The sequence below is a fragment of the Primulina eburnea genome, unplaced genomic scaffold (genome assembly GCF_022965805.1).
Source record: "Primulina eburnea isolate SZY01 unplaced genomic scaffold, ASM2296580v1 ctg431_ERROPOS247445, whole genome shotgun sequence".
Taxonomy (NCBI): Eukaryota; Viridiplantae; Streptophyta; class Magnoliopsida; order Lamiales; family Gesneriaceae; genus Primulina; species Primulina eburnea.
Genome location: NW_027331247.1, coordinates 236,169 through 247,445, shown reverse-complemented (window position 1 = coordinate 247,445; position 11,277 = coordinate 236,169). Strand labels below are relative to the sequence as shown.

General features: G+C 36.3%; 1 protein-coding gene across 1 annotated transcript; it reads left to right on the top strand.

Moving 5' to 3' along the window:
- Positions 1-6: 6 nt before the first annotated feature.
- LOC140821133 (exocyst complex component EXO70H1-like) lies at positions 7-848 on the top strand (the record flags this gene model as incomplete). Its single annotated transcript, XM_073181549.1, has 1 exon — positions 7-848. A coding segment is annotated over one exon (693 nt), but the record flags the coding sequence as incomplete, so codon positions are not given.
- Between the last annotated feature and the right edge of the window lie 10,429 nt (positions 849-11,277).

The window sequence follows — 11,277 nt, the reverse complement described above, 5'->3', positions numbered from 1 at the left end:
ATGGATTGGACGGTCTCCGCGCAGACACCTCTACCGGTATCCTACTTCTCCAGCCCCACTTCCGGGTCGGAGGGCCCCGCATCGGAGGCCGTCACGGCCCGCCTCGCGTGGCTGATCCTCGTCCTCATCTGCAAACTGGACGGCAAGGCGGTGAAGTACGATGACGCGGCGCAGTCCTATTTGTTCCTGGCGAACAACCTAAACTACATCATTTCTAAGATCCGAACCTCAACCCTGGGGATCCTGATGGGGCCCGACTGGATCTGGAAACACGAGGCGAAGGTGAAGAACTACGTATCCAAGTACGAGAGGATGGGCTGGAGCAAAGCCATGACGTCACTCGTCGACGATCCGACGGTCGATATCCCGGAAAGGTTCAGGAGATTCTACGCCGGGTTCGAGGAGTCGTACAGGAAGCAGAGTTCATGGGTCATATCCGACCCGAAACTGCGAGACGAAGTGAAAATATCGCTGTCGAAGAAGATCGTGGGGAGTTATCGGGAGTTCTATCAAAAGTACCGGAGAAATTACGCGAGGGGGTTCGGGGCGGAGTCGATTGTCAGATATGCCCCTGAAGATTTGGATAATTACTTGTCGGACATGTTCTTTGCGGCAACGACGGCTTCCACTTCGGGGACTACTAGGTTGAGGTCGCATGAAGCTTCTCCAGAATCTTCGATTTCGTCACGCTCTCGTTGAGGCCGTCCAAGTCATCAAACATCTGGAAGGCCGCCATTTTTCCTCTGCACATATTTGGAGATTTTATTTTATTTTACAAATTATATTAAATGTGTAAAGGGATTTTCTTTATAATAATAATAATAATAATAATAATAAATACACTTTTAGTCTTGTTTGAAATTTGGGGTTGTTTTGTTTTGTAATTTTTTTTTAAAAAAATAGTGTATTTGTTCACTAAATAAGGAGCTTATTTTTTTTAAAAAAATTTTGACCAGGTTTATTTCCTCAAATATCTTGTTTGAAATGTGCAAATATTATATACTTGGATGGCACAATTTGCAGTTCCTTTTTCCATGTTAAATTTACAAGGTAAAAGTCATATTCCGAGTTTTGGAATGAAGATTTAACAAAATAAAGACCTTAATGAAACCATGATTATTTTCTCTAAATTGTTCTTCCATCTTATCATAAAATTATCACGTGAGACAGTTTTTGTATGTCAGGATGTTTTCATTCATACGGTTATGCTCTGGCTATGTGACATTCATTTTTGCAGAGATTAATTTTCATAAGCAAATTTGTTAAGTTCATACAAATGGAATTTTGTTGGGTCATACAATTAAATTAATTTCATTTGGTTCGTTTTCTGATATTTTTATTTTTAAAATAAACTTTAATACTTTTATTAAATTAAAGTTAAATTAAAGTTCGGATAATTCGACTACCTACCAAATTAATCGATATTTTATTCGGTTTTAATTTGATACAAATTTTATTTGGTCTGATTTCTCCGAACAAAAGGACATAACAACATGTAACTATAAAAAGATGAAAATCACACTTTGCTAGGGTTTTTTTTTTTTAAAAAAATTGGGACGACATTAAAACTCACCGTCACTATCATTCGATAAACACAAGGACCTTTCAATAGTCTCTTAAGATTTATACAAGAGACAACTCGTTGCAATTGATGATAATAGATTAGTTTGGCGATAAACAAACCCCGTTCTTCATAAATAAATTCATTTACTAAACAATAAAATTGGATGAGGTCAGGTCCCCTTCACGCCCGTTTGGTAAATTAATTAATATTTATTTGTACTTCCAGTCTCCAGAATTAAATGAAAGAGATTATTAATTTAGAGCTAGCAAGTTCTGTTTGAAGACGATTCACAAAGTAGAAGGAATTATTCAACTTGGATAGAGAGACTGAGTATTTTGAGTGGAATTCCATCTCAAAATACAGTGTTCGAATGGTTAAAAAACAAACGGCTAATGAAATTAACTATATTTATTATAAATATATATATATATTTAAAATCAGACTAATTTTTTTGAAATGAACTAGATATGCTCAAGACTTGAAGTTTAATTCACTTGGATTATTTATTTATTTATTTATTTTTGCTATTAATACTAAAATCGCTTGAATAGTCTTTGTTGTATATTAATAATCAACCTAGAGTCGTTAAAAACCCCGCAGCGGGCCGGGTATATATACATAGGTGTGCACGGTAGGTGATAAGCCCAAATGTTATAGAGATTTAGGGATTTTCTTTGTGCTTATCTAGACTTTTTATCCCAATTCACGTGCTTAATTCAATTAATAATTGTAGATTTAAATAAAAGATGAAAAATGATTAAAATTGGAAGTAAAATAAATTTACAAGACTTCAAAGGAAATAAAATATTTTTTATTTTATTATCTTGATATTATTGAAGTTCTTGATAAAGATGGAGTCTAATCTTTGAAAAAAAAAATCATCTTATTATCTACAAGGTTTAAGTGGAGATGGGCTTAAAAAAGAATAGAAGGAAAGGCCCATTTAGAGGGATGAAAGAAGCGTAAAGAGAGGCGGAAGAAAAAGCGTACAGAGGAAGATGCCATAACAGAAGTACAGAAGGAGACGGAATAGCAGAACAGCGTGGAAGAAGGAAAAAAGGGGAGGAAGAAGGAAGGCAAAACCAGCGAGGAATTCCTCACACGCTACAAATTACAGAGAATCTCTTTCCATTCCTTCTTAATCATGTTTTCTGCATTGAATTTACACATTGATTTTGAATTTTATTTTAAGTTTATGGAGTAGATTTTTATAGACTAAGGCCATGATAGGGCCGAGACATATTATTTTTTGATGTTTTGAGTTTAATTCAATTAGATTATTTATTTTATTCATTGATTGATGTCGTTTATCACGTGTTCTTTTAATCTGGCCAATTAAATAGAATATTTGTTGGTTAATCTAAAACCGGAAGGCGATAGATTAATATTTGCTTGACACATCAATCAACACGTGGTTAAATTGACTAGAAATAGTATTCGATTTCAGTGTGCGACTTTAGGTTGAAAAACTGGAATTTCACAACGATCTAAATGCGGTTGAATCTAATTAAATTCAGTTAGGAATAATTGAACTGTTAGATTTAATTAGGTTTATTAATTCGAGGAATCGTTTAATAAATAATTTTGGGAATTCCGTCGTGAATTAAATAATTAATTTATTGAATTTAAATTTGACAGGTAGATTATAAGTTTGTCTCGGTACCGTTGTGCGCCTTAGTCGTTTTTTAATAATTTGAATTTTCGTCTAAATTAATAGTTTGGATTAGTTTTGCTTTAGTTAATTTATTTAAATTGTTTTATTTAGTTTTAATTGATTTATCTCCCCTCAATTGACTTTATTAGCCTAAATTAGGAAAAATAATTCATATTCTAGTAATTAAACATCGATCTCTGTGGGTACGATACCTGGACTCATCTCCAAATACTATTACTTGACCTAGTCCGCTTGCTAGATTTATTCCCCACCGAAATCGTCGGTCAAGTTTTTGGCGCCGTTGCCGGGGATTGAATTGTTTAATATTAGGATTTATTATTTTCTTGAGATTAGGTTTTTATTTAATTTTGTTGATTCTACGCATATTCGTAAGTTTAAAGTTTGTTTATTTATTTGCAGGGATTATCTTACTGTTCATGATCCGTGCTAAAGGTGACACAGAATTGGAGCCATTTGATCCAGAGATTGAGAATACCTTTCGACGGAGACGTAGAGCACAAAAGGAGAAATCCTCAGACTCTGACGTGGAAGAGCAGTTCAAACAAGAAAAGAAGGTTGAAATAGCAGGGATAGAAGAAATGGCCAACGAGGAGGATGAGCGCACTGTCTATGATCCCACTAGACAAACTACTGGAGGTTATGGTTCTAGCATCACTCGCCCTACTGTGGAAGCAAATAATTTTGAGTTGAAGACATCCATCATTCAAATGATACAATATCAAGTGAGATTTGGAGGATCGCAGACCGAGGATCCTAATGCACACTTGGAGGTATTTCTATCTATCTGTGACACAATCAAATTCAATGGAGTGAGCACGGATGCCATAAGATTGAGGCTATTCCCTTTCTCTTTGCATGGTGAAGCAGCAGAATGGCTTAGAGATCTACCAGCTGGCTCTATTACTACATGGAATGGTTTGGTGGAAATGTTCATGAATCAATATTTTCCACCCGCCAAGCTAGCACAACTGCGTATGGATAATTCATCTTTTCGCCAGAAGGATGGGGAGACACTACATACAGCTTGGGGAAGATTTAGAAAAATGTTGAAGAGGTGTCCTCAACATGGTTTCTCTTCATCTGAGCAAGTTCAAATTTTCTATAACGGAGTTGATCCTTCCGTGCGTTCCATGCTAGATGCAACAGCCAATGGTAGCTTATACAGGAAGACTCCACGAGTTGCACTTGAAATAATTTCAAATATGACTGAAAATAGTGCGGGTTGGACAGATATTAAACGAGAAAAGAAAGCTGGAGTTCTTGAAATGGATGTGTTGAATGCACTTACTGCTAAGATTGATGGGTTGGCCCATCAATTCTCTCAACTGAAATCAAATCAAGCAAATCAGGTCCAAGGAATAGTCATCGAGGAACAACCCATTTTTTGATGAAAAAGCAGTGAATTTTGTGGGGAATCAATGGAGACAGCAATCCAATCCATACAGTTCCACATACAATCCAGGATGGAAGAATCACCCTAATTTCTCTTGGAAGAATACGGAGAATTCCCTTAATCCAACACATATTCCTCCACTGCCTATTCCTCAACAAATGAGACAGCAAGGAGTATTGGTACCTAGAGCACCTCCAGGATTCAAGCAAGAAGATCAAAAATCAATTTATGAGGATTTTATGATGAAACATGTTGTGGGAATGGAGACGAGACTGCAGAATCATGACGCTATCTTGCGAAGGTTGGATGCTCAAATGGGTCAAATAGCCAATCAATTAGCAAATCGACCCCTTGGAACACTACCAAGTGATACTGAGAAAAATCCGAAAGGAGTGAATGCAGTGAGTACAGTGGTCAAGGCCGAGGAAGAGGAGCCAAAGAGGCAGAATTCTACAGATATGGAGGCAAAGAATGATGGAGGAATGAAACCAAAAATGGAAGATGCTAAGGAACAAAACACTCAGACTACACGGAAGACAGGTAAGAAAGGTAAGGAATTTGATTCTAATGATAATATTGATATTAATACACTTCCTTTTCCTCAAAAAGCAAGGCAACTACAAATGGATCAACAATTTTCGAAATTTCTTGAAGTTTTTAAGAAATTGCACATAAATATTCCTTTTGTAGAGGCTTTGGCTCAAATGCCTTCTTATGCTAAATTCTTGATAGATATTTTGACTAAAAAAAGAAAACTTGTTGATTTTGAAACTGTTAAGCTTTCTGAGGAATGTTCAGCTATTTTGCAAAATAAATTGCCTCCAAAGCTTAAGGATCCAGGTAGTTTCTCCATTCCTTGCACTATAGGTAATTCGAATTTTAACAAAGCATTGTGTGATCTTGATGCTAGAATAAATCTTATGCCTTATTCATGCTTTGAGAAATTGGGGATTGGAGAAGTTAAACCAACCACTATTTCCCTTCAACTTGCTGATAGATCTATTAAATATCCTAGAGGGGTAATAGAGGATGTTTTGGTTAAAGTGGATAAATTTATATTTCCAGTTGACTTTGTTGTGCTAGACATGGAGGAGGATCGCGAGATCCCCCTAATTTTAGGTCGTCCTTTCTTAGCTACTGGAAGAGCTCTAATAGATGTGCAAAAAGGTGAGTTAGTTTTGAGGTTGAATGATGAGAAGGTAACTTTTAATGTTTTTCATAGTATGAAATATCCTGGATCTTCTGATTGTTATAGAATAGATGCTATTGATGATATCGTTGAGTGTAGTGTGCAGGATACTTTGATTGAAGACCCACTGGAAAAGCTTTTGGTTAGCCCAAAGTCCACGGAATCCAGCAGAGAAGAGGTGGAGGAATGTATGAACTTTTTAGAGGGATCAAAGCCACTGCCATGATCGGTGAATGCGAAGATTGGGGAGCGTGGACATATTCAAAAATCAGTTAAACCTTCCATAGAAGAACCCCCATTACTCGAACTCAAACCACTTCCTCCTCATTTAAAATATTTATTTTTGAAGGAAGAACATAAACTGCCAGTAATTGTTTCTTCTTCCTTGACAGGTGATGAAGAAGAAAAGCTCGTGAGAGTGCTGAAGGACAACATATGTGCCATTGGATGGAGCATAGCTGACATCAAGGGAATAAATCCATCCATGTGCATGCACAAAATTTTAATGGAGAAGGAGCACTCTCCCACCACTCAACCTCAAAGGAGATTGAATCCAACTATGCAAGAGGTCGTCAAAAAGGAGGTAATCAAACTCCTTGATGCAGGTATGATCTTTCCTATATTCGATAGCAAGTGGGTAAGTCCTGTGCATGTTGTTCCTAAGAAAGGGGGAATCACTGTTGTTGAAAATGAAAATAACGAATTAATCCCCACTAGAACTGTGACTGGGTGGCGTGTTTGTATTGATTATCACAAATTGAATGATGCCACAAGAAAAGATCACTTCCCCTTACCTTTTGTTGATCAAATGTTAGAGCGTTTGGCAGGTCATGTTTTCTATTGTTTTCTAGATGGTTATTCTGGATATATGAAAATCCCCATAGACCCCGAAGATCAAGATAAGACCACTTTTACTTGTCCCTATGGTACATTTGCTTATAAAAGAATGCCATTTGGTTTGTGTAATGCTCCTGCTATTTTTCAACGTTGTATGATGTCGATTTTTCATGATATGGTTGAAAAGTATATTGAGGTCTTCATGGATGACTTTTCTGTTTTTGGTTCTTCCTTCGACTCTTGTTTGATTAATTTGTCAAAAGTGCTAAAGAGATGTGAAGAAACGAATCTTGTACTTAACTGGGAGAAATGTCATTTCATGGTAAAGGAAGGAATTGTCCTTGGTCACAAAATTTCTGAAAAAGGTATTGAAGTGGATAGAGCTAAGGTATAGATCATAGAAAAGCTTCCTCCTCCCACTAATGTCAAATGAATTCGTAGCTTTATTGGGCATGCATGCTTTTATAGGCAATTTATCAAGGATTTCTCAAGTATTACTAAGCCTTTAACTAATTTGCTAATGAAAGATGTTCCTTTTGTTTTTTCTGAGGATTGTTTACAAGCTTTTCAGACATTAAAGCAAAAGTTTACCACAACCCCGATCATTGTTGCACCAGATTGGCATCTACCGTTTGAACTCATGTGTGACGCAAGTGATATTGCTTTAGGGGCTGTTTTGGGGCAAAAGAGGGACAAATTCTTGCATGTAATCTACTATGCAAGCATGACACTTTCAGGAGCTCAATTGAACTACTCCACCACAAAAAAAGAGTTGCTGGATGTTGTTTTTTCTTTGGACAAGTTTCGGCCATACCTTGTAGGGAGTAAAGTGGTAGTCCACACGGATCATTCAGCTTTGAAGTATCTCTTAAACAAGAAGGATGCCAAGCCAAGATTGATAAGATGGATCCTTCTACTGCAAGAATTTGACATAGAGATCGTGGATCGCAAAGGGACTGAAAACCAAGTTGCTGATCATCTATCGAGATTGGAGAAGCCCGAGGAAGGTAAGTATGTAATTAGAGATGAATTCCCTGATGAGAAACTTTATGCCATCTCTAATTTACCATGGTATGCTGATTTTGTCAATTATTTGTCATGCAAATTTATTCCTTCTCATCTTACATATCAGCAGAAAAAGAAGTTCTTTTCAGATTTAAAATATTTTCTTTGGGAAGATCCTCTTTTGTTTAGAATTTGTGCAGATGGCATTATTCGTAGGTGTATTCCAGCGGAAGAGGTAAGTTCTATACTTTCTCATTGTCATAGTGGTCCAACTGGAGGACATTTTGGGGCAAGTAAAACTGCTACAAAAATCCTTCAAGCTGGATTCTACTGGCCTACACTGTTCAAGGATGCACACACTTATGTTTTGAATTGCAATGAATACCAACGTGTTGGTAATATTTCAAGGAGACACGAAATGCCATTGAATAATATTTTAATCTGTGAATTGTTTGATGTGTGGGGAATTGATTTCATGGGGCCATTTCCAGATTCCTTAGGAAATAAATATATTTTGGTGGCTGTGGATTACGTATCCAAGTGGGTGGAAGCAAGTGCTTGTAGAACCAATGACTCTAAGGTTGTGATTCAATTTTTAAAGAAAAATATTTTTGCAAGATTTGGCACACCTAGAGCCATTATTAGCGATGGGGGAAAACACTTTTGTAATCGTTATTTTGAGTCTCTGTTAACTAAGTGTGGGGTCACACACAAGGTGGCAACACCTTATCATCCTCAAACTAGTGGTCAAGTAGAAGTGTCAAATAGGGAGATTAAGAAAATTTTTGAGAAGACCGTTGGATCTTCGAGGAAAGAATGGGCTAGTAAATTGGATGATGCATTATGGGCATATAGAACAGCATTTAAAACCCCTATAGGAACTTCCCCTTTTCGATTGGTCTATGGAAAAGCTTGTCACCTTCCTGTTGAACTAGAGCATAGGGCATTATGGGCTACTAAATTTTTGAACTTTGATGTGCAAGCTACAGGTTATCAGCGTCTTCTACAACTCAATGAGCTGGAGGAATTTCGTCTTGATGCATATGAGAATGCAAAAATCTACAAGGAAAAGACAAAGAAGTGGCATGATGCAAGGATTGTGCACAGGGAATTTGAGTCTGGAAAAAAAGTTCTTCTTTATAACTCTCGTTTGAAACTCATGCCAGGTAAACTTCGTTCCAAATGGTCCAGGCCTTTTACTGTTACTGAAGTTTTCCCTTTGGTGTTGTAGAAATCCGTGGAGATTCTGGAAATCCCTTTAAGGTGAATGGACATCGACTGAAAATTTTTCATGAAGGAATTGTGGAGCAAGAGGAGCCGAGTACTCCTTTGCACGATCCAACCTAATCTATAAAGGGAGTTGTCTAGCTATAGACAAGAAATTTAGCGCTTGCTGGGAGGCAACCCAGTGATTTATTTTATTTCGTTTCATTTTATTTTATTATTTTTTTTTTACTTTTTCATTCTATTAGGTTAATTCTCTGTGATTTTGGTTTGTGTAGGGAATATTGGAATAAAGGAATATGATTTAGATTCTGGGAAAGCTAAACTGTTGAAATAAAAGATTTCCAGCACTGCGGAATTCTACCATCCCCATGTAACAGTCCATGGAATTTAAAGCAACACTGCCAGGGAAGTGTTCTCTTGCTATTCTACATCCAAATTATATATTCTTTTTGAATGGCATGACACTGAGAGTAGTGTAAATCTAAAGTGTGGGGGGGATTTTATTTGTGTTTGTTTCATGTCACCACACTTAGCATGTGCTTCACCGTTTAATCCTCGAGCATGAAAAATTTTCGTTGTTTATTTTTTGAGAAACCGCACTTGTGATTACATGACACACTAATTGACTTCCTAGATTTTTTATTACTTGAGAGATTGAATCACACCTAGAATTGATTGAGATGAGCTGTATTTGTAGCCGAAGGATTTGAGCACAAACTAGTTTTGTATCATATTTTGAGACATAATCTATGCACTTTAGGTCATACTTATATGAATTAATCGTGAACTAGTAAAAGGTGAGCTCATGACAAAAAAATTGAAAAAAAAAGAGAGAAAGAAAATAAACAATCTAGAACTTGTCTGATTATCTTTCGAGGCGAAAATACGGAGGAGAATGACTTAGGGATGATTTAGGCGATCTTTGGACCGTTTGAGCCTTTCGAGCCTACCAAATGCATCATTTATATCCCTAGTATCCTCTTTTGAGCTTATAAAAAATCGAATGGAGTGTGTCAAAGACATACAATTAGCCCCCATTCGTATTCCTTCAAAATCCCCACATCAACTACCCAATTTTAGCTCATACACTATTCCTCTACCTTAATTTTGAGAGAAATAAATTCTTTAGCGCTTTAAAATTTTCAATAACTCTCGTGTGCTGTTGACAAGAAAAATTGGAGGAGTTTGAAAAAAATCATAAAGAATGAGAAAGGAGTTGATGAAAAGATATATATAATTATAAAAGAAAAGAAGGAGGATTGAATGTTGTATGATGTGGTGATTGAAAAATTAAAAGGGAATGTTGTTGAAGATCGAAAAAATATTGGGGAATATGAATGGAAGTACAAGGAAGATGAAAAAGTTAGCTGGAGGAATGATGAAATTCAATGAGGAGGAAGATAAGAGATGAAGGAATGCGCTGAAGGAATAATTGTTTATTTTCTCTCATTTTGAATATCCCTACCTTTATTGTAGCCGTGAGCTGTGGCCTAACGTTATAAGCTTAAAAATACCTATTAACCGGGTCATATTCCTCCAACATTTAGTAGAGAAAGATATGAAAGATAAGCTTATGGAGAGTTTCTTTATATATAAAAAAAATCCAGAAAATATGAGCATTCCTTGAACTAAAACACCTTTGAGGAATATGAGTTTTGACTTCCACACTACACACGTCTCATTATCTTGATCTTTTCTAGTGAATGCTTGAGTTTTAAAGTTGCAACGAAAGTGAATTTTACGATTTTCGAAGTGTGATATTTTGATTGAGTGTGACGGAATTTGGTAGGTTGACAAGTGTTGATTGTGTCATTTGTTGTGGTGAATCATTAAATATTCCTCGGTTATATTTTTATTCTCTAATTTGCTCGAGGACGAACAAAGGCTTAAGTGTGGGGGGATTGATAAGCCCAAATGTTATAGAGATTTAGGGATTTTATTTGTGCTTATCTAGACTTTTTATCCCAATTCACGTGCTTAATTCAATTAATAATTGTAGATTTAAATAAAAGATGAAAAATGATTAAAATTGGAAGTAAAATAAATTTACAAGACTTCAAAGGAAATAAAATATTTTTTATTTTATTATCTTGATATTATTGAAGTTCTTGATAAAGATGGAGTCTAATCTTTGAAAAAAAAAATCTACAATCTTATTATCTACAAGGTTTAAGTGGAGATGGGCTTAAAAAAGAATAGAAGGAGAGGCCCATTTAGAGGGATGAAAGAAGCGTAAAGAGAGGCGAAAGAAAAAGCGTACAGAGGAAGATGCCATAACAGAAGTACAGAAGGAGACAGAATAGCAGAACAGCGCGGAAGAAGGAAAAAAGGGGAGGAAGAAGGAAGGCAAAACCAGCGAGGAATTCCTCACACGCTACAAATTACAG